The 24,438-nt window shown below is 40.2% G+C and overlaps 1 protein-coding gene across 1 annotated transcript in view; it reads left to right on the top strand.

Moving 5' to 3' along the window:
* The window catches only part of FREM3 (FRAS1 related extracellular matrix 3), a 140,794-nt gene that overhangs the window by 102,783 nt on the left and 13,573 nt on the right, over positions 1-24,438 (top strand). The window contains exons 9-16 of the mRNA XM_072621145.1: positions 1,436-1,633; positions 4,222-4,386; positions 5,186-5,368; positions 6,977-7,107; positions 10,072-10,230; positions 12,084-12,387; positions 20,016-20,147; positions 20,485-20,816. Of these exons, the coding sequence (XP_072477246.1) occupies positions 1,436-1,633; positions 4,222-4,386; positions 5,186-5,368; positions 6,977-7,107; positions 10,072-10,230; positions 12,084-12,387; positions 20,016-20,147; positions 20,485-20,816 (1,604 nt within the window). The remainder of the gene's footprint in view (positions 1-1,435; positions 1,634-4,221; positions 4,387-5,185; positions 5,369-6,976; positions 7,108-10,071; positions 10,231-12,083; positions 12,388-20,015; positions 20,148-20,484; positions 20,817-24,438) is intronic.

Here is a 24,438-nt window from a genome sequence, read left to right as displayed (position 1 = left end):
TGAATTCACTTATTGCTGTTTTGTTATTATTATTGATTATATTTGTCATAGTCTGAAGGAAGAAAAATGCCTCTCTAATCAATCAACGTTTATTAAGTACCAACATTCCAGACACCGTGCGAAGCACTAGGGTTACAAAAAAGGTCAAAGGATGGTCCCTGCCCTCAACAAGCTCACCATTTAAGAGAGAGACAGCATGCAAACAAATACATACAAATGTTTTATATACAGGATAGAAAGGAAATAATTAACAGAGGGAAGACACTAGAATTAAGAGTGACTGGAAAAGGTTTCCTATAAAAGATGGGATAAAAGGCAGTTCTCCAAAATATGCCTTATTTTCTACTGAGAAATCATGGCTCATAAGGTCACAGATTTAGATCTGGAGGATACTTTAGAAAATCTAGCCCAGCTCCTTCATTTTCCAGATCAATCAATTAACCAACAAGTATTGATTGAGTGCCAAGCAACTGTCCTAGATACTAGATACAAAAACAAAAACAAAGTAGTCCCTGCCCTCAAGGAACTTATATTCTGTTTGGAAGAAACAACATGGACATGGATAGTTAAGTATAATATGTAAACAAAGTAAACCCAAGGTAATTTGGGGAAGGAGGTACTAGATTCTGAGGGAGAGGCTATGAGGAAATGAGGCAGTATTCGACCTGGAACCGAAAAGAAGCTGGGACTTCCAAGGGGTGGTAGGTGGAGGGAGTGCATTTCAAACACAAGGAACTTTATTATCAGATTATATATATATATATATATATATATATATATATATATATACATATATATATATATATGTATGTATATATGTGTGTGTATGTATGTATATATGTATATGTGTGCATATACATATATACATATATACACATATGTATCTTTATACAAATATGTATAGATACACATATATCTTTATTTACACATGTATAGATACACATATATCTTTATTTGCACATGTATAGATACACATATATATCTATATGTATGTGTATTATATTATTTTAGAATAGATGAAGCCCAGAGGGATTGAATGATTCTCCCAAATTCACACAGATGTCAAATAGCAGAGCTAGATTTGAAGTCAGATCCTCTGACTCCAAATTCTGCCCTTTCTCCCTGTACCGGGGATGACAGGGAGACAATAGAATTCATTTATTTTAATGTTGCTTCACAAGATTGTTTCATTTAGACAAATATTTATTGTCTCTATTGTGTGCCAGACAGTGTGAGGTACCAGAAACAAAGCCAGAAATAAAAACGTACCTGCCTTCCAAGTGCTTACGTTCTACTGACATTCTTACATTTTTAAGGCATGAGAAACTCATGAAATATTGAAGTTTTCTTAGTGACTTGAAAAGACTGGTGGTAGGAGATCAACCATCCCACTGTGTAGCCTCTGAATAAAAAGGTTTGGGATGTTCTCTTCCAGTACCCAAGGTCCAATTCAAGAAGTCATTCTACTTGGGAAATGAAAGAGATGGGCAAGTCAGAGCCATGATCTACCGAAATGGAGACGTTAGCCACAGCTCCACAGTGTGCTGCTACACTCGCCAGGGCTCTGCACAGGTGACTGCTGACTACAAGGAAAGGCCCAACACAGATGACTCCACTGTCAGTTTTCTTCCAGGTAAGAACTCTGGGTTCACTTGGATCTCCGAGGTAGCACAGAGTAGCTGCTCAATACTAAGGTATTGAATATTGAATATCAAAGTAAGGGGGAAGAGGAGGATAGATAGACAAACAGACAGACAGATAGATAGATAGATAGACAGATAGATATGGATATTTATATAGATATAGACATATGTATAGACATACACACATATACATATGTATATGTGTGTATGTGCATGTACATATAAACATGTGCATGCATGCATGTATAAATGTACATATTGTTGTCATTCAGTTGTTTCAGTCATGTCCAACTCTTCAGGACCCTATCTGGGATCTTCTTGGCAAAGGTATTAGAACAGTTTGTCATTTCCTTCTCTAGCTCATTTTGTAGATGAAGAATCTGAGGCTAACAGGGTTAAGTGATTTGCCCAAAGTCACACAGCACCAAGTGTCTAAGGCCAGGTTTGAACTCACAAAGAGGAGTCTTCCTGAATTCAAGTCTGACACTCTATCCACTGTGCCACCTAGCTGTCCAAATGCACATGTATAATCTACGTATTAATTATAAATAATAAATAAAATTATCCTCATAATAAATATTCTGTATAATCAGTACATAAATTATATATAAATGTAGGTTTTAATATCTTTCATATGCACAAATATATAAATGTTGTTGGAAGCTAATCTATAAAGGTGGTCTCCAAACTTTTTTAATTGTGTATCTCTCTCAGTAAAACAATTTTGAGCATTTATCACCGGTAAATGCACATTTACTTATCTATGTTAAATACTCATACTACTATACTTATATACTTATAAGCTCCCCAAAAAACACAATTCTGTATTATAAAACAAAAAAAAAAAACAAAAAGATTAGATAAAGATCAGTCACTCAAAAAGCATGTATTTATTAAGCAATTACTATGTACCAGGAATTGTGCTGAGTGTTGGGACCACAAAGAAAAAGCAAGAATAGCCCTTGACCTCAAGGAGATTACATTCTAATAGAGGAGAGAACATAAATAAATTAGAATATGCAAAATAAATGCAGAGTAGATGGAAAGTCACCTGAGAAGTAATGACTAGCATCTGGGAGTACTAAGAAAGGCAAAAGTACTGCTTAAGCTGAGTCTAAAAGGAAACCCCAGATTCTAAGAGAAAGAGATTGAGAGGGATAGCATTCCATGCCTAGGGAAAAACGAAAAGTAAGTAGGCCAATATGTCTGAATCCTAGAATGCAGAGTCAAAATCAAGAAGACTGTAAAGGCTGAAAGGGGCTGGTTCAGTAAAAGTTTTAAATTCCAAAAAGAGGAGATAATAAAGAGTCACTGAAGTTTACGGAGTAGGGAGGGGAACGCAGTCAGACTTGCTTTTTGAGAATATCCCTTCCACATATCTGTGTAGATTTTGGCAGCTGGTGGGTTGAAATGAGGGAAAACGAGAGATCAAAGAGAATGATTCCTATGGTCCCTTCTATCTCTGACATTTTATATTCAATGATGGGGAAGGTCAAATCTCACCTCAGACACCTGACACTCACTAGCTGTGTGACCTTGGGCAAGTCACTTAACCCCAATTGCCTCATCCTGGGTCATCTCCAGTCATCCTGATGAATACCTGGTCACTGGATTCAGCTGGCTCTGGAGGAGAAGTGAGGCTGGTGACCTGCACAGCCCTCCCTCACTCAAAAACAAAGTCAAGTGCAAGTCATGTCATTATTTCTCTGATGGCATGGTCTTCTTCGGCAATGAAGGACAAACACACACACAGATTTTCAGCATTGTTCTTGATGATCATGATGTGGTCATGGTGTTAGAAAGGCAGAATCATGGATTGAGCCCCCATGCCCTGCAGCAGTGATTGCCAAATCAACCAGAGCATCTATAGGGATGTAATCATACTAAATTTTAATAAAGCATTACAACTCATGGTCCAACAATCTCATTCTATAAATGAGGAAAGTAAGGCCCAGGCATGTTATTGATTTACCCAGGCTAACAATTGGCTGAACCAGAACTCAAAACCAGGCCTTTCAGGCTACTTAGTAAGTCCACCCCACTAAGAAGGTCTTACACTGCTTGCCATGGTCAACTGAATTGACAACCTTGTGTCCAAGGTCCCTTACATCACTGCCATTTTGAGACAGGTGGTAGCCCAGCCTGAGACTAGGTAGCATAGTGGACAGAGCCCAAGACTTGGAGTCAGAAAGACCTGAGCTTGAATCCTGCTGCAGACACTCACTTAGTTGTGTGACTCTGAGAAAGTGACTGAACTGCTCTTTGCCTCAGTTTCCTCACCTGTAAAATGGGGATAATAAGAGCACCAGCCTGCTGGAGTTGTTGTAAGCATCATGAGTTTACATTTGTTTTGAAAACGTTAAAGCTCTCTATAAATGCTAGTTTTTATTACATTGAAGAAGTTACTTGAACAACTGTTTAAAAATGTACCCACAAGCTGATGAAATCACTAAGGTAGTCAGATTTTTCAAAGTGCTCCAAATTTATTAACATGTTATCTTGAGTAGTGCTCAATTACTTATGTTGTATACCTTTGATGGCATTTCATGTAGCTGTCTCCTCTTTTGGCTTTGTGCAGGAGAGACAGAGAAGACCTGTGTGGTGACCTTAGAGGATGATTCCATTTATGAAGAAGATGAAGAATTCAGGCTTATACTTGGCTCCCCAAAAAGCAGTTCTGCCTTTGGTGCCTCAGTTGGAGAGCAAAAAGAGATGATTATCAGGATCAAGAATGAGGAAGACAGTGAGTTTTTAGCCTCTTACTACTTTTGTAGATCATGAATTTAATCGTTATCAGCCCCAGACATTAGAGTGCTACCAAGTTGTAAGTATTTGGTCAGAGGTTTTCCTAAATCCAAAAAATATAATCACAAATGGACATCCTTTCCATTTTTGTTGAGAAAATTATTTCAGTTCATTCAAGGGAGCAAGGATTTCTACAGATTTTCACACTGAAATGTCTCCCAACTATACTTCGCAAGCTAATTTATGTGGAAGAGGACCTCAATGATGTTTGAAGTTGAATAAATCAAGTGAAATCAAATACACAGATCCATTTACCAATGACAATCGGATGACTTTGTCACAGTTGCCATGGAGTAATCTATAGCAATCACACTATATTCAGTGAGATTACTTGAAATAGGCTAGCCTGGTTATGAGACACCTACTTCCTAAAATCAACGTACTACTACTGTAGAAGCCATAGAATGATCTGATAACATAAGGGCTATCACTTACAACCAGGAGGGGAGCAGTCATCATGGTAACCTTTCCCAAATGTACTGCATTCATCAAGAAAATGAAGTCCCTTAACTCTACCCAGAAGCTAATTCAAGAGTTAGAAATTGGCAGCCTTGAATCGGATGAAAAATATCTGCAAGTACTTTGCAAAATTCCTAGACTTAAAAGCTATGATAGGAATTAAAAGACAGATTTTTATATCCTCTTTGCATTTCTGGTGCCTAAGTTTTGGATCAACTTCATGCTCTAAGGTGAGCCTCTACAAGTGGGGATTAATTGTCTTGTCACTGCCTTTCCAGAGCCAGTGATCAAGTTCTCCAAAGGCAAGTACAGTGTCCAGGAGCCTCAGCACCCTGGGGATACTGCTGTGCTAAGAATTCCAGTGGTGCGCCTAGGAGACACCTCCAAAGTGTCAGTGGTGAGGACGCACACAAAGGATGGCTCAGCAACCTCCGGAGAAGACTACAACCCTGTGTCAAAAGGTCAGAAAACAAGTCAAACATTCTCACAAGGCATGCTTGAGGCATTAATAATACAAGGATGAATTGAAATCAGTCCCCTCCTCCATTCCCTCAAAGGTTCAGCTACACTGGCCTACTCTGTGATTCCCCACACAAGGACAGTCCTTCTCCTTCCCCAAGTCTTTACTCTGGCTCTCCTCACAACTGGTATACCTCTCCTCACCTCTGCCCTTTTGATTGCTTGAATTTCTTTAAGAAGAAGAATGATACCATAACATATATGTAACATAAAGTATATATGTATATATTTTTATTTATACAACATAACATAATATAACATAAAGTATATAAAACATAAAGTAATGTAATGATATTAATTAAATTGTCATTAATGATAAATGGCATATAATAATATAATGATAATGAATACACAATATAATGATATGTAATATGATACATAATCTAATTATATTAATTTATCATTAATGATAAATTATAAAAGTATAGTAATAATGTTCATAACAAGATCAAAGACTTAAAGACATAAAGGACCTTAAAGGTCATCTAGGTCAACCTCTTTGTCTTATCAATGGGAAAACCGAGCCCAAGAGGTCAAACAAGTTTTCAGAAAACAAGATGTTTCATTAAATCAATTCTACAAGTCAGGTCAAGATTTCATTTTATACAGCGAATGTCGGCCCTAGAACTGGCAACCATGACTCACATTCTAGAATACTTTAAGGCTTACAACAACACTATGAGATAGGTAACACAAGTGCCCTCCTGCTTTGATTTTTTTAATTCTATCTATGCGTTCAGTGGTATAGCGAACTCCCAAGTGAGGAAACTCTCACCTTCTACCAATGCAAATCGGCACCTGCTCAGAAGCTTATTATAGTAATGACAGAGGCACCTGAGGCTCTGAGCAGTTAAGTGACTTGCCCAAGGTTACAGAGCTAGAAATGATAATACAAGTATTAACAACAACATTTATACAGCGCTTTAAGGTTTGCAAAACAGACTACAAATATGATCTCATTTTATCCTCAGGAGGACCCTTAGGTAGGTGCTCTTATTATTCCCATGAGGAAACTGAAGCAGAAAGTTTTGGAGGGTGAATTTGAATAAAAGGCTTCCTCATTCAGAGGTTGGGTTCATTCTTTATGCCATTCTGCCTCTCTATCCCTCTTTTGACAGATGGGTAAATTTCACAGTCAGTGAATGTCAGAACCAAGACTGAAGCCCAGATGTTCTGATTTACAGCTCACCGCCCTTTCAAAGGCATCAGGCAGATAACTTATGTACCCCACTTCATGCCTGATTCCTGTCACTGCCCCTTAGTCTCTCCACCACTGCTAAGTAGCAATGAATTTCAAGGGAAAAAAAGGATAAAATAATTAGACCTTCAATGGAACTGGAATTAGTATTGGGTCTGGTCTGGGAATTTTAGTCCCAAGTCTACTATTACCTGACTGTATGAACTCAACAGACTGCTTCACCTTTCTGTGCCTCAGTTTCCCAAATGTTTTAAATCAATTCCTATATGTTATGAATAGACCAGGCTTATTGGAAGGCAGAGGGAGCTTGGGATAGAGATTAATTGTGTTTTCCTCTTGTTCTCCCTTTCAGATATTGAATTCAAGGAAGGAGAAACTGAACACTTTGTAGAAATTGAAGTCTTATATGATGGAGTGAGGGAAATGAGAGAAGCATTGACAGTTCACCTGAAACCAGATGAAAATATGGTGGCAGAGATACAGGTTATTGCAATTTGCCGACCAAAGATACCTTCTAAAACTCTAGTTTGGCAAATCACACAAATCCTTTGGTCATTAAAGGCACTGAGGCATTTTTCAACTGCTGGTTTCCCCCAAACCAATCAAACTGATCCATTCATCTCTGCATCCTATAAGAGAAACAGCAGCTCATGCCTTAATTATTGCCATTATAACGTCTTTAGGACTGTGGGAAAACAATTATACTGAGTACATTGTATCTAGGAAAATTTTACTGTCGAATATATATACATACACATATGTATGCATATGTCTATATGGTTGTCTTTTAATTCTTTGAAAAGATGGGATCCCTATATAGTAGACAGGACAACTGAGGTTCACAGCTTTGATGTCATCTTAAACTCCTCACTCTCACTCATCCCAGACATCCAATCAGCTATCAAATTTTGCCATTTCTACCACCACAAAATCTCTACTGTTGCATCCCTTCTCTCAAAGTGCACAGCTACCACGCTCGTTCTGGCCCTTCCCCATCAGCTGTTACCAACAACTTTCTAATTGGAGATATCACCACCTAAAGTCTCTCCTCCCTCCAATCCATGTTCCACTCAGCTGCCAAAGTGATTTTCCCAAAGCATAGATCTGCTCATATCACTGTCCCCTGTAATCAATTAGTTAGATAGCATTTATCAAGCTCTCAGGATGTTTTAATTGATAAGGATACAACAAATCAACAAAACAGATCTTACCTTCATGAGATTTGCGTTCTGAGGAAAAACAACACAAAAAGGGGAGCTGGGAAGGGGGAGGGGGATGACCTGAAAGTGACATGGAAAACTCACCTAGGCAAAAATGAAATGAAGTCTCACCAATCAGAGCCTATGGTGGTTCCACACAAAGAGTCCAAGTTTTAGGTGGTAAGGAGATAGAGGTGATGGATAGCTTGGTTTAGAAAAATCAATAGCTCCCTATTGCCTCTAGTCAATAAAAACTATAAAAAAAAAAAAAAAAAAGCATTTACAACCTCATTTCCTGCCTATCATTCTAGTCTAATACTTCACTCTCACATACTCTCTGGTTCAGCCATGAACTAGCCTACATACTATTCCTCACACATACTTTTGCACTAGCTACGCTGTCTCCCACCTCTAGAATACTCTCTCCTCACTTCTACACCTTAGCTGCCCTGTCTTCCTTCCAAACTCAATCCAAAGGCCACCTTTTACAGGAAGCATTTCCTGGTACTCCCAGCTGCTAGTCTTCCTCTTTAAGATTATCTTTCATCAGAGATCCAAGAAAAAAAAGATTACCTTCTATCTTCTCTGTATCTTTATATACCTATTTCTATAAACCTTGTCCCTCCTATTGGAATATAATCTCCTTGAAGGTAAAAGATTATTTTTGCCTTCCTTTGTAACCTTAGCACAATGCCTGGTACATTTATTAAAATGATTCTGATTGGTTGCTTGATGGGTTGGTTGATTGACCACTCTACTAACCTGAATTCCAGTTAAGATAATATCATTCATCAATGTTTTGGGATAAAATGGAGTCTGCTTTTATCCTAAGTTTCAGCATAGTCTGCAGATATACGTAAAATATCTAAGGAGAAATTTTACTTATATGAGGAATAAAAACTCTGAGTGTAACAGCTCATCCTCTGTGTTCTTCAGAGAATCACAGAATCAAAGGGACCTTAGCACACTTGATCCTCTACAAGAGGGGTGGACCTATTGGGTCAGGCCCTTTTATACAGACTAGAAGAAGGAAATGAATGTGAATCCAGCAGTTAATATTGCTGTGTCTGAGTTTTCATGACCTCCTTTGGGGTTTTCTTGGCAAAGATAATAGAGTGGTTTGCCATTTCCTTCTCTAGTTCATTTGACAGATGAGTAAACTAAGGCAAACAGGGTGATGGTTCACATAGCTAGTAAGTGTCTGAGGCCAGATTTGAACTTAGATCTTCCTGACTCTAGACCAGGTGCTCTATCCATTCGGTCACTTAGCTGCCCCATAGATGCAGGAGGGAAGGAAAAAGGAAGCCAGGGAGGAAGGAAGAAATAAATGAATGAACAAAGGAAGGATGAAGGAAAGAAACGAGAAGAGAAAGAAAGAGGCAGAGGCAGAAATAGAGAGGCAGAGATACAGAGGGAGAAGGAAAAGGAAAACATTGGTCATTTCCAAAAATAAACTCATTCTGCACATCAGTGTAGAGAAACCTACTTCCCCGTAAGATGGCCCAATGCCCTTTTGAGAACCATTTCTCCTTCTTAGAAATTTTCTTCTTCTATTAAATCTAAATTAGCCTCTTTGTCACTTCCACTCTTTACTCTCAGTTCTGACAATGGGGCCAAGCAGAACGAGTCTAATCCTGGTCCATCAATCAATTAATCAACAACCATTTATTCAGTGTTTACTATGTGCCAATCACTGTTCCATAGGACAACTCCACATCCATAACCAGAATTCTTTACCAAAAGTATTATTAATCACTCAGACAGGTGACTGAGGGAGCTTGTAGAATTAATATCCATGAACATCAGTAGAGCAAAGAAAAGAGTTTATTTATCATAGGTGCTTTAGGCATGATCTTTTTCTAGAGAGAAGTTAATAAAGATAATTTCTGGGAGAAACTTCACAGTCCTCTGGTTCTCTCCTGACTGGAGGGCATTGAAAATTAAAGTCCCACTGATGGTCACCTTTGGGTGGTTTTCTTGCACCCATCTCTGATAAGCAAGAAGAAATAAATGGTATATACTGATGACTGATGAGATCCTGGGCATGGAGACTCTTTGATGAGCATCAAACACTTGGCATCACCAAGCGCGGCCCCACATAGCCCACTCAGATCAATGTATGCCAACAAAACAGGTAGATGCGCAATGGAGAATGAGAATGAAACACTAAGGAAAATCTTTCCTGTGATCCTAGTTTTGTCAGCTCTGCTCCCTTTCCTTTAACAGTCTTTCTTATCCTATATTTCAGATGAATAAAGCCATCATGTACATTGAAGAAGCAGACAGCATTGCAGATGTCACCTTTCCAGCCATTCCCCAAGTGGTCTCACTCCTTGTGTACGGTGACACATCTGCTGCCAAAGAGAAACCTAGTCCCCCAGCTGGCTACCCTGTTGTGTGTGTGACGGTAGGATCTGTTACCCTGAGCCCTGCTCCAGGCTAAAAAATCTGTTGGTCCACCCCAATGGGATTAGTAATACGCAGTGCTTTGCAAATGTCAGCTATCATAATTATTATTATTAATTATTATTAATTTTGCTTCCCATACTGATCAGTGTTGGAGATGTGACGTAACTGAGAGCAGCAAGCACCAATCAGTTAAACAGGCCAGCATTTATTACATGCCTTACTATGTGCCAGGCCCTGAAGTGGGCACTTGAGATACAAATACAAAGTATGAAAAAAGATCCCACTCTCAAGGCTTACACTCTATTGGGAAGGTGGCATATACATGCATAAATTTATGCAGTAAATATAATTAAATATAAGAAATGAGTATAGATAATAAGTTAGTAAATATAATTAAATATAAAAACTTAAATAAATATAAATTAAGTATAAGAAGGCTAAATGCAAAGGTAATAAGGGAAAGAGGGCATTTGAGGGAATCGGGCAAGGTTTCCTACTGAGATCTAAAAGCAGAGGCTGGTTTGTTATTGTTTTTGCCTTTGTATCCCCAATGCCTGGTGCATGGTGGGCACTTTTTAATTGCTTGTTGATTTGCCTTCTTTAAGCTATTTTAAAGGAAGAGAAGGAATCTGAGGCAGAGGCAAAGAAGGCACATTCCAAGCATGGGAACTGGGCAACGCAAAGGGATGGAGACAGAGATACAACGACCCTGTGAGAAATAGAGAGAAGGACAGCTTGGCCAGGCCTTAGAGTGAGGAATGTCTAATAAGACATAATAAGCCCTAGAAACCTAGGATGTGGCCAAGTCGTACAGGGTTTTAAAAGCCAAACAGAGGAGTGTTTGTTTGATCCTGGAGGCGATACGGAGCCACTGGAGTTTATTGAATAGGGAAGTGACATGGTCAGACTTGCACTTGAAGAATAAAATTTTGGCAGCAGGGCAGGAGCTGGATCAGAAGGGGAAGGGACACTTAGGATGCCATTGCAATAGGCTAAGCATCCATTGCTTAAAGAAAAAGTTACCCATTGCATTTGCAGTTTTATTAAAACTCCTACTCACCCATAACCTGATTTCCATTAGGCCTGTCCTAGTTAATTTCAAGCCTTTCATTTATTGGCTAGTTTATACGCTTACTCTAGTGCCTCTGTTAGAATTCTATATTGCTTTAGTGACTTGATATTTTTGAATGTCTGTAATATAGAATAGCTTATGTTATATGCACATATATACTAATCTCAAATATTATTACCTATGAGGCCTTCCCTAATGCCTACCCCACCCCAATTACTTAGTATTAATTTTATATTGTTTTTTCATTTATTTTTCCTCCAATAGAATATAATCTCATAATCTAGTTTCATTTGTATCTGAATGGCAAAGATATTGGAGTGGTTGGCTACTTCCTTCTCCAGCTCATTTTACAGATGAGGAAACTGAGGCAAACAGGGTTATATGACTTGCCTAGGGTCACACAGCTAGTAAGTGTCTGACTATGGATTGAACTCAGGAAGAGAATTCTTCCTGACTCCAGACCTAGCACTCTATCCACTGCATCACCTAGTTGCCCCTCCTCGAGAACAAGGACTAATCCTCTATCAGATTGCAGGCTGTCTTGGGGAGGGAGGGGGAAAAATTTAAAATCTGTTGAAGTAAATGTTGGAAACTAAAAATAAATAAACTTTTAAAAAAAACAAAAAGAAAATAGGGACTATCTGTTGTTGATTTTTTTTCTCTATATGCCTCAAACTTGCCAATAAGTTCTAGTTTATAAAGGAATGAGTATGCAAATAATATATAAATTCAGAAGATACTGCTTCTCTCTTTCCCATTCTTTTTCTTTCTCATTCTAGGCATGCAACTCCAAATATTCAGACTATGAAAAGACAGGATCCATTTGCACAGCAGAAAATATTAATGACACCCTGACTCTGTATCGGTGGCTGATTGGTGCTCCAGCCAGCAGTAATGGAGTCACCAGTCCCATGCAAGAAATAAATGCCAACACTTTCTTCACAGACACCAAGTCGATTACCCTTGACTCCATCTACTTCCAAGCTGGGTCAAGGGTACAGTGTGCCGCACGCGCTGTTAGTACAGGTGGCAAAGTGGGGCTGGAGCTTCTGAGTTCGGTCATCACTGTCAGCAAAGAAGATGGTGAGTGGTAAGATCCTAAAGATTATTTCTGTGATGCAGTAGGAAATCCCAGGGCTCCATATTAAGAAGAGGGAATTATAAAGGTTATAATCCTCGAACTCTCTGAGATCTTGTATGTGTCAAATAGATTCTACATGTAGGAGATATCATAACCTCCTATTTATCAAGCATACAGAAAAAGGTCCAATAAGTCAGATTTTTGGTTTTGTGCATTTGTCCATCCTGCCTCTAATAAACTAATAAAGAAGGTGTCAGGGATTTATTCACCAAAGCAATATTGGGGAAGCCACAGAACAACGGAGCAGAGGAGATTTCTGTTCCAGAGAGACCTGAAAAACTGACCCGAAAGGTCCGTTGTGCACCAGACTGGAGCAGAGCCCAGCCCTGCCTTGGCTGCATGGCACCAAGGGGAGTAGATCCAAGAAGGGCTTCAGGGACAGAATCTCCAGCAGCCGTGCAGGTCCCTCTACCCACAGGCACAAAGGTCAGTGAAAGAGTCTTCTTGGCTCACTGAGAGGGGAGCGGGGTGTCCCCATGACTTGGGCCCCCTTGGGAGGCAGCAGCTGAGGCAGCAGCAGACTGGGGCTTCCAAAGCAGGCAGAAGCCCGGATCCATTGTTGAAGGTCTCTGCATAAACCCCCTGAGGGAACAGAGCCCCCGTGTGGCCACCCTGACCCCACCTGAGCACCTAAACTTAATGTCACACTGAATAGCAGACCCGCCCCTGCTGAAGCCCTAAGGCTGGGAAGCAGCATTTGAATCTCAGACCCCAAGCGCTGGCTGGGCGGATCTGGACGCAAGGTGGGTGTGGAAAGGACGCTCAGAAGTCAAGTAACTGGCTGGGAAAATGCCCAGAAAAGGGGGAAAAAAAGTAAGACCATAGAAGGTTACTTTCTTGGTGAACAGGTATCTCCTCCCTTCCTTTCTGATGAGGAAGAACAATGCTTACCATCAGGGAAAGACATAGAAATCAAGGCTTCTGTATCCCAAACATCCAGAATAAATATTCCATGGGCTCAGGCCATGGAAGAGCTCAAAAAGGATTTTGAAAATCAAGTTAGAGAGGTGGAGGAAAAACTGGGAAGAGAAATGAGAGACATGCAAGAAAAGCATGAAAAGCAGGTCAACACCTTGCTAAAGGAGACCCAAAAAATGCTGAAGAAAATAACACCTTGAAAAATAGGCTAACTCAATTGGCAAAGGAGGTTCAAAAAGCCAATGAGGAGAAGAATGCTTTCAAAAGCAGATTAGACAAATGGAAAAGGAGGTTCAAAAGCTCACTGAAGAAAATAGTTCTTTCAAAATTAGAATGGAACAGATGGAGGTTAATGACTTTATGAGAAACCAAGAAATCACAAAACAAAACCAAAAGAATGAAAACATGGAAGATAATGTGAAATATCTCATTGGAAAAACAACTGACCTGGAAAATAGATCCAGGAGAGACAATTTAAAAATTATGGGACTACCTGAAAGCCATGATCAAAAAAAGTGCATAGACATCACCTTTCATGAAATTATCAAGGAAAACTGCCCTGATATTCTAGAACCAGAGGGCAAAATAAGTATTCAAGGAATCCACAGATCACTGCCTGAAAGAGATCCAAAAAGAGAAATTCCTAGGAACATTGTGGCCAAATTCCAGAGTTTTCAGGTCAAGGAGAAAATATTGCAAGCAGCTAGAAAGAAACAATTAAAGTATTGTGGAAATACAAAGCAATATTGGACAGACACAGATTCAAACCAATCCCACATCTTCTGTATCTACAGTATCACTCCATAACTTTATTTTTTTGTTTGTTTTTAAATCATAATCATTTTTTGGATCTCTCTCTACCTCCACCACTGAAGCTTGGCTTATATAAAAAAAGAAAAAAGTGCGCACAACCAGTTAAGCAAAACCAGCTGATACAGTGTAGACATTCCACTTTCTTTTTTTAATATATATAATTTATTTATTTTCAGTACTTAACATTCACTTCCACAAGAATTTGAATTCAAAATTTTCTCCCCATCTCTCCCCTCCCCCCACCCCAGGACAGTGTGCACCCCATCCACCCCTTCCTCTAGTCTGTCCTCCCTTCTATTACCCACCCTTCTTCCATCTCCCTTTCTCTCTATTTTTCTGTAGGGCAGAATAGATTTCTATACTCCATTGCCTGTATAGCTTAATTTCCAGTTGCATACCAAAACATTTGTTATCATTCACTCTTAAAGCTTTGAGTTTCATATTCTCTCCCTCCCTCCCCACTCACTTTCATTAAGAAAACAAGCAATTCAATATAGGTCATACATGTGTAACAATGCAAAGCACTTCCATAATAGTTATGTTGTAAAAGACTAACCACATTTCTCTCTGTCCTATCCTGCCCTTCATTTATTCTGTTGTCTCCCTTGACCTTTCCTCCCACAATAGTGTTTGCTTCTGATTATTCCTTTCCCCAATTTGATGTGCCTTCTATTATCTTCCCTCTCCTATCCCCTTAACCTTGCCTTCCTGCAGAGTAAAATAGATATCCATATCCAATTGAGTGTGTGTTATTCCCTCCTTAAGCCAAATCCCGTGAAAGTAAAGCTCAATTATTTCTTTTCATTTTCCTCCCTTACAAGAACTTGTAAACGTTCTTTCTTCCGTCATTTTTGTGAGGTGATTTGCTACATTCTACCTCTCTCTTTCTCTTACTCCTAGCACATTCCATTCAACAGTAAATTTTATTTTTTTAGGTATTATCCCTTCATATTCAGTTCACCATGTGCCCTCTGTCTACATGTATGTATATATACATTCACACATACACCCATGTACATAGCTACACATATATAATATGCACATACATATATACCCATACCCACCTACATATATATACATATGTGTGTGTGTGTGTGTGTGTGTGTGTGTATAATTCCCTCTAACTATCCTAATACTGAAAAAGGTCTCATGAGTTACAAATAACATCTTTCCATATAGGAATGTAAACAGTTCTACGTTAATGAGTTCCTTAAGGCTTTTCTTTCCTGTTTACCTTTTCATGTTTCTCTTGATTCTTGTATTTGAAAGTCAAATTTTCTATTCAGCTCTGGTCTTTTCAACAAGAATACCTAGAAGTCCTTTATTTCACTGAGATTCCATTTTTTCCCCTCAAGTATTATACTCAATTTTGCTGGGTAGGTGATTCTTGATTTTAATCCTATCTCCTTTGACCTCTGGAATATCATATTCCAAGCCCTTCAATCCCTTAGTGTAGAAGCTGCTAAATCCTGTGTTAGCTTGATTGTATTTCCACAATGTTTGAATTGTTTGTTTCTGGCTGCTTGTAATATTTTCTCCCTGACCTGAGAACTCTAGAATTTGGCTACAATATTCCTAGGAGTTTTCCTTTTGGGATCTCTTTCAGGAGGTGATCAGTGAATTCTTTCCATTCCTATTTTACCCTCTGATTCTAGAATATCAGGGCAGTTTTCCTTGATAATTTCTTGGAAGATGATATCTAGGCTCTTTGTTTCATCATGATTTTCAGGTAGACCAATAATTTTTAAATTATCCCTCTTGGATCTATTTTCCAGGTCAGTTGTTTTTCTAATGAGATATTTCACATTGTCTTCTATTTTTTCATTCTTTTGTAATTTCTTAGTTTCTCATAAAGTCATTAGCTTCCATCTATTCCATTCTAATTTTGAAAGAACAATTTTCTTCAGTGAGCTTTTGAACCTCCTTCTCCATTTGGCTCTTTTCTGCATTCTTCTCCTCATTGGGTTTTTGGACCTCTTTTGCCATTTGGGTTAGTCTATTTTTATTTTTTTTTTCCCTTTTCTGGGCATTTTCCCAGCCAGTGACTTGACTTCTGAGTATTCTCTTCACACCCACTTCGCCTCCAGGTCCGCCCAGCCAGCGCTTGGGGTCTGAGATTCAAATGCTGCTTCCCAGCCTCAGGGCTTGGGGCAGAGGCGGGGCTGCTATTCAGTGTGAGATTAAGTTCAGGTGCTCAGGTGGGGACAGGACCGCCTCATGGGCTCAGTTCCCTCAGGGGGTTTATGCAGAGACCTTCAACAATGGATCTGGGCCCCCGCCTGCCTGGGGAGCCCCGGTCTGCTCCTGCCTCTGCTGCTGCCTCCAGAGGGGGCCCGAACCACAGGGGCACCCCACTCTCCCCTCGACCCACCAAAGAGACCCTCTCACTGACCCTCACCACCTGTAGGTGGAGGAACCCACGCGGCCGCTGGAGATTCCATCCCCGAAGCCCACTCAGATCTGCTCCTCTCAGTGCCATGCGGCCAAGGCAGGGCTGGGCTCAGCTCCTGGTCCGCAGCACGAAGGACCTTTTGCGCGAGGTTTTCAGGCTGTCTGGAACAGAAATCTCCTCCGCTCCGTTCTGTGGCTTCTGCTGCTCCAGAATTTGTTGGCAGTTCTTTTTTACAGATATTTTATGGGCAGTGGGATCGGAGCTAGCGTATGTGTGTGTGTCTACTCCGCCATCTTGGCTCTGCCCCTGGGTTAGTCTATTTTTAAAGGTGTTATTTTCTTATCATTTTTGGGGGTATCCTTTTGCAAGCTATTGACTCATTTTTCATGATTTTCTTGCATCAATCTCATTTCTCTTTCCAATTTTTCCTCCACCTCTCCTACTTGATTTTCCTTTTTGACCTTTTGCATGACCTGAAACCATTGCATATTTTTTGGAGGTTTGGGATGTAGAAGCCTTGACTTTTATGTCTTCCTCTTATGGTATACTTTGTTCTTCCTTATCTGAAAGGATGGGAGAAAATACCTTTTTGCCAAGAAAGTAACCTTCTATAGTCTTATTTTTTTTCCTTTTTTAAGCATTTTCCCAGCCAGTTACTTGACTTTCAAGTCCTTTATCAAGTGGAGAGTATACTCTAGGGACCTGTAAGTTCTCAGTTTCTGTAAGGTGCCACAATGAAGGAAAAGGAGTTTACACTCTCCTGGCCTATGCTCTGTTCTGTGAGCAATGACAAGCACTCTTTTCTGCCCAGGATCTGAGAGTAGGATTCCCTCTCCAGAGCCTCCACCAGCTCCACCACCAGCACTCCTAGTCACCCCAAGATTGCCACTCAGTACTGAGACCCAGATTAGCCACTCGATTCCCCCAGGGTCTTTAGGCTGAGGACTCTCAAAGTGGATGCTGCTGCCTCCCTGAGGCCAGGTTCTAGGGCTAGACCACATTCCCTTCTCATCCAAGTGAAAGAGCTTTCTTACAGACCTTTGAAGCTGCCTTTGGCGTTTGTAGATTGAGAAATCTGGGAACCACAACTGCTGCCCATGATTCTGTGCCTGAAGCCTGCTCCAGTCCTGTCCTTGCCATGTAGCCCAGGTTGGGCTGCGCTCCACTCCAAGCTCAGTGGGATAGACCTTTCCTGTTGGCATTCCAGATTGTCTTGGGCTGGAAATCTCCTTCTTTCTGTTGTTTTGTAACTTCTGCTGCTCTAGAATTTGTTTAGAGTCATTTTTTACAGGTATTTTATGGGTTATGGGGGCAGAACTAGTGCAGGTCCATCCTTCTACTCCACCATCTTGGCTGCACCCCCTCAGTATTCCACATTTTTATTCTCCTACATCTCTACTGAAAGGAAAAATGGATGTTTCATCATCTCATCCCCAGGACCGTCACTGGTCATTGCAGTTATTCAGAGTTCAACTTCTTTTAATTTTTTGTTTGCATATATTGTTGTAGTGCTACTGTTGATTAATCTTCTGGTTCTGTCTATTTCACTCTATATCAGTTCATCTATATCTTCTGATGTACTCATTTTCATGATGGCCGTAAGATCTTCAAGACCCTGAAGTACCCTCGAAATTGTCAAAGATTACCTTGTGCCTGTCACCTTTCTTTGAAAATAGGTAGCCTATGTGTGGTCATTTTTATAGATGGACATTTTTACCAGAATTGTTGATTAAACAGAACACCCCCATTTTCCAATCACTTTAGATGAATGGAAGCTCATGGTTATTTTTTGAAACAACCTAATCAATCATTTGAATAGCTATCTGGGTGTGAATACAAGAATATAGAGGTGATTTCATGAAGCCACAGGACTGGAAGGAACTTCAAGATGTTATTGAGTAACATGTACAGGGATGACCTTTTGTGCTAAACATGGAGTCACTAGTGTTCTTGGCTGTGCACTAAGCCCCCCACCCCCGATCTTTTTCAGACAAGCTGCTATCTAGCCATATTACCTTCATCTTATACCTGTGAAGCTGATTTTTTTTTATAGTTAAATTTATTTATTTAACTTTTAACATTCATTTTCACAAAATTTTGGGTTACAAATTTTCTCCCCTTTTTTCCCCTCCCCCCCCAAACACCAAGCATTCTAATTGCCCCTATGACCAATCTGCTCTCTCTTCTATCATCCCTCTCTGCCCTTGTCTCCATCTTCTCTTTTGTCCTGTAGGGCCAGATAGCTTTCTATACCCCTTTATCTGTATTTCTTATTTCCTAGTGGCAAGAACATTACTCGGCAGTTGATCCTAACACTTTGAGTTCCAACTTCTTTACCTCCCTCCCTCTCCACCCCTTCCCTTTGGAAGGCAAGCAATTCAATATAGGCCAAATCTGTGTAGTTTTGCAAATGACTTCCATAATAGTTGTGTTGTATAGGACTAACTATAGTTCCCTCCATCCTATCCTGTCCCCCATTACTTCTATTCTCTTTTGATCCTATCCCTCCCCATGAGTGTCGACCTCGAATTGCACTCTCCTCCCCATGCCCTCCCTTATATCATCCCCCCCACCCTGCTTGTCCCCTTATCCCCCACTTTCCTGTATTGTGAGATAGGTTTTCCTACCAAAATGAGTGTGCATTTTATTCTTTCCTTTAGTGGAATGTGATGAGAGTAGACTTCATGTTTTTCTCTCACCTCCCCTCTTTATCCCTCCACTAATGAGTCTTTTGCTTGCCTCTTTTATGAGAGATGAAGCTGATTTTTTTAACCTACCTTTACATTTATCTCTATTGAATTTCATCTTTTTAGAGCTACTCTGATGTTCTAGCCTGAACTTCAGAGCACAGGTAATTGTATTTGTCTATGGTTCCCCATCACAAATTTTTCCTTTATGTTAACAGATTCCTTTGTGGCCAATAGAAGCACCTCAGAAGGTAGAACAGAAAAATGCCAAAGTGGCCCAAAGATACCAATTCTATCCAACAAACTTTCTTTAAATGTCTACCATGTACAAAGCATCAAGCTACTAATAAATAAGAGCAAATCCATTCAAATTGGTCTTTCCTGTTCCCTCTTGATTGAACCAATTCTGCATTAAAGAATTAGCCTAGCCATTATTAGCTCCAGTTTTCATTTTAAACAAAGCCTCCAACTCTTCTCTCTCTCTCAACCTTTCATCACAGCTAGAAATAGAACTACAGGGATAATATTTCTCCTTTACCTGAATATCTGTTCTGGCAGAGGTGCCAATGAATGATGGCTTGATCAAGAATTAAATAGAAATAGAAGGCCTAGCTAATTCTCAAACTAAACCAGGAATCCTCAGGAGTGGAATGTAGAGAGAAGTCAGTGGGTTGAATAAATCTGCATGCATTAGTTTCTGTCTTCATCTTTCCAGAATGCCCAGTCCCCTTTTCATTCTCATGAATTGATGTTTCCCTAGGCCTCTGTCAGTCACATATGCCTGGAATGGTAGGAGCTGAACCTTTCTCAGCCAGGATCCGCTATACTGGGCCAGAGGAACATGATTACCCCAACCTGATCAAGCTCACTGTGAGGATACTTCACCTGGACGGTAAGGTCCATCCCAGTGGGTAGCAGAGCCCCGCACTTTACAGGCAAGAATTTCCATTCATCAGGAGGATGAATAAATTTTTAGGGGCTTTGTACCAAGTGAGTAGAAAGAAATGGCAAACCACTTTGGTATCTTTGCTAAGAAAACCCCAAATGGGGTTAGAAAGAGTTCACAGAAAAAGGACTGAAACTGGCAAAACTGAGAGTCACAAACTCAGGTTCCCTAATTCCTTCCTAACTCAAAACATCTCTCTCCTGAAACCCTGATTCCCCCTCCCCCTCCCCATGTGCTTTCTCATTTGAAGCTGCCAGGCTTACCATGTTGTATCATGTTTCAGGAATGCTGCCAGTCATCTCCACCCGACCTCTGTCCAACTTTGAGCTGACGCTGAGCCCTGATGGGACTCGGGTGGGCAATCACAAGTGTTCCAACCTCCTGGATTACAGTGAGATCCAGACGAGGCATGGTTTCATCACCAAATACACCAAGAACACAGATATAATCAGCGAGACATTACCTTACCAGTACAACACTTCTTTGAGGTCTGCCCAGACCCTCCGCTTTTACCACAACCTTAATCTTGGTGCCTGCCTCTGGGAATTCAACAACTACTATGACATGTCAGAACTCCTAACAGCCTGTGGTGGTTCTGTTAACACTGATAGCCAGGTATGTATTTGCTGAACCCTGGGGAGGGAGAACCAGAGAAGCCACATCATAATAACATCTTACATCTACCTTATGCTATAAAGGGCTTCACTATCCCACAGGGGAAGCACTACACTTGTTATTATTATAATACATACTTTTTCCTAGACCTATAATTCACCAAGGTAGGGAACTCCAAGAGTGGAAACTCCTTTCACTAGTACAGTTAGGCCACTTGAATATAGCTTATAGTCTCAGAAAGTTGTACAGAAGAACTGACAGGCAAAGTGACTTCTTTCCCATGGTCACCTGAAAGTATGCATCAGAGGTAAGACTCAACCTAGGTCTTCCTGACTCTAAGGTCAATATCATGACCTCTAGCCCATATTGCTTTTCATCCCCATTGTTCAGATAAGGAAACTTAGTCTCAGATAGGTTAATATAACACACAGGTATCAGAGAGAGATTCAAACCCAGGTCTTCCTGACTCCAAGCCCAGTGCTCTATCTATGAGTTGCAGAGGTCCTGAGTTGCCATGGAGGATCTGAGATGCCAACATAAGTACAGTAATGCACATTCAGAGGTATCTCATCTAATACACAGAATTGGCTTTGGGAGGTCCTAAGTGTGGATAATCTCCAATCTTGCTAGTTAATCAATTAGGTTTTTTCTCTTCAAAAGTCTACTATTATATCAAGAAACATATAAATACAATTTAGTCCTAAGACTTTTTTACTCACTATATCTATTCAGCTATACATTTTTGCCACTTCTACCTTTACAGCATCTCATATCCATCCCTTTGACACAGCAATCATCCCCCTAGCTCACATTCACATCACCTCCCACCTGAACGATTGCAGTGACCTCCTAAATAGTCTCCCAGCCTTAAATCTCTCCACGCTACCACACATCTACCAAAGTATTTTCCTTAAGTGTAGGTCTGACTGTGTCACTTGCCTACTCAATAAACTCTGTGGGACCCTACTATCTCTGGCATTTAATGCCCTTAACAACCTAGCTCTCATCCTCAGAGCTAGCTTCGTTATACATTACTCTCCTTGGCTCTCTTCCCACATTCTACAGTCCAGTCAAGCTGGACTTCCCTCTGTGCCTCACACATAGCACTTTATGTCCCATCTCCATCCCTTTGTAGCAGCCATTTCTCTACTTGGAAGGCATTTCTTCACTTTCTTCAGGACCCAGCTCAAATGCCAGCTTCTATATGAAGCCTTTTCTCATGTCCCCAGCTTAGAGTACCCTCCCTCTTTAATTACCTTGCCTTTATGTCCCTTGTGTTTATTTGTATTGTTATCTGTACATGCTTATACATACATGTGTGTATACATAAGTATGTATATATGTGTGTAGATATACATACATACATACATACTCTCTCCCCCATACAAGGTGAACCCAACTTAACAGCAGTGATTGTCTCATCTTTTGTCACCTACCACAATGTCTGGGATATAGGAGGCATTTGGTAAATGGCTATTCATTGTTTGGTCAGTGAAGAAAGTGAGGCCCCAAGAAGCTGGGCTTCCTTGGGGAAGTCCAAGGCTGTGCAACTAGAGCTAGAACCCACATTTATTAATTTATTTATTAATACCTAGTTCAATATTCTTTTCATCATGTCCTCCTACCTCTCATGAAAAACTAAAATTCGTAGAAATCAAAGGATTTCGGAGAGGCAGTGTGATGTGGGGAATAGAGTGCTGGACTTGATTTAGAAAGATGTCAGAGGTTCTCAAACTTATTTGGCCTACCAACGCTTTAAAAAAATTACTCAGCACCCCCCCTGGAAATCTGCTTTCTTAAACCCTTTTATGTTTGTTTTTCATTTCCATCATTTCAAAAAAAATTAAAATATTTTCAATGATACATCTTAAATTTAATAATTTATTACAAATTTGTGGGTTTTTTCCTGCATTGAAATTTTGATGACACAATATTGTCTCATATAACTGTATAGTATCATATTGTAAACAAGTCATTACCCCCACATATTCCTGCTGACGAGTGCTGGACTTCCTGACAAAGCACCACATGCTCACCTGCCAACACTTGCTTGTTAAGACCTGTCAGCGCACTTGACCAATGATCGAGTTATAACTTGCACTTTGTGTGTTTATTTAGAAAAAAATATAATCATTATAACCTTAATTTTCTTCTCTTCTCTTCTTTCCTTGTGCTTCCACCACCCCCTTTATTTTTATACAACATCCTCCAATTGTACCTGAGGCTATTACCACCCCCTTGGATCATTCCAGTACCCCCCAGGCGGCCTACTTTGGGAACCTATGAGTCTAGATTCAAATCTCATTTCAGACACGTATTAGCTATGCAACCTCATGTCTCAGATCTTCAGTTTCTTCAGCTATTAAAAAAAAAAGATAATAAGGGTGCTTACCTCATAGCATTGTTGCAAAGATCAAGAGATAATAAAAATAAATAATAAAAATTATTTTTCAAAATAATAAAATAAAAATTAAGTAATAAAAATGATAATAAACAAAAAGATTTCTCTTGAAAGGTTTTTAAACTTCCCACTATCAATCCTGCATCACAGATTTCCTGTCCTTCCTTTTACACCCCCACAGAGATACCTGAGAAGGTGACAGCTGGTGTATGCTGGCAGAAGTGAGACTTCCATCCCCCACAAAAGGAACTATCATGCAAGTGGGAGGGAGCTAGGAAAGCAGAGAAATTATGAATGCTCAGGCACCAGTGGGAGAGAAGCTGCTGAGAAAGGCTCTCACCTTTTGCCAGCTCCCTCCTCCGCAAACACCAGAGTAGGTTAGAAAGATACACAGTGGCTAAGGTCTGGTGTGGGACATGTAACCTTGCCTCTCCTCATCCCATGTCAACAAGTGATCACTAAGGAATATAGGGGAGTAACTCAGCAAGAAGGCTTGTAAAACTAGTTAAGCCAAGGACCTCTGCACCCACAATGTTGGGAGTCTTTTCCCTGCTGTCTGCTCATGTGAGTCAGTCCTGTGTCATTCCAAGACCCATCCATTCAGATCTGGGTCTGGAGGATAATGTCTTTCTCATCTTTGTGTTTTCCAAGAAAATCAGGATTTGAAACCTAGGCTCTGTTTGTCTGTCTCCCTCTGAGTGTGACTAGATGAAACTAACTTCATTCATTCAAATGAATGGTAGAAGTCTCTGCTGATGAGACTAGACTGGCTGGCTTGCCTTCTTTCCAGAAATTCAGTCATGAGACACCATCTCTCACTACATTAGCTGTATGGCACCCAGGGAAGAGGTGCCCTGCACACTTAGTCTACTCTGTATATTTCTCGGGTGACAAAAAGGAAAATTAGGCTGCTTTAGCAGCTCTTTTTATGGAACTTTGAACTTTCAAAAGAGCTGTAAATGGGCAAGAACAATCAAGCCAGACAGTCTTACACTTGATTCCCTCTGTGACCCACAGCTGAAACCTTTGAGCCTCAGTTTTCTCTTCTGTATAATGGGACTAATAATGTCTATAGGGCCTCTCTCATAGGTTTGTGAGGATGGCCACTTGTTGAGGACGTTGTCGAAGGGATTCTTTTCAGGTACAGGTTGGAATAGATGGTCACTGGAACAGTAAAATTCTGTGAGTCTGGCAAGGACTCCAAAGAATCAATGTATAGAA

The sequence above is a fragment of the Notamacropus eugenii genome, chromosome 6 (genome assembly GCF_028372415.1).
Source record: "Notamacropus eugenii isolate mMacEug1 chromosome 6, mMacEug1.pri_v2, whole genome shotgun sequence".
Taxonomy (NCBI): domain Eukaryota; kingdom Metazoa; phylum Chordata; class Mammalia; order Diprotodontia; family Macropodidae; genus Notamacropus; species Notamacropus eugenii.
This window is presented reverse-complemented; position numbering and strand designations above follow the sequence as displayed.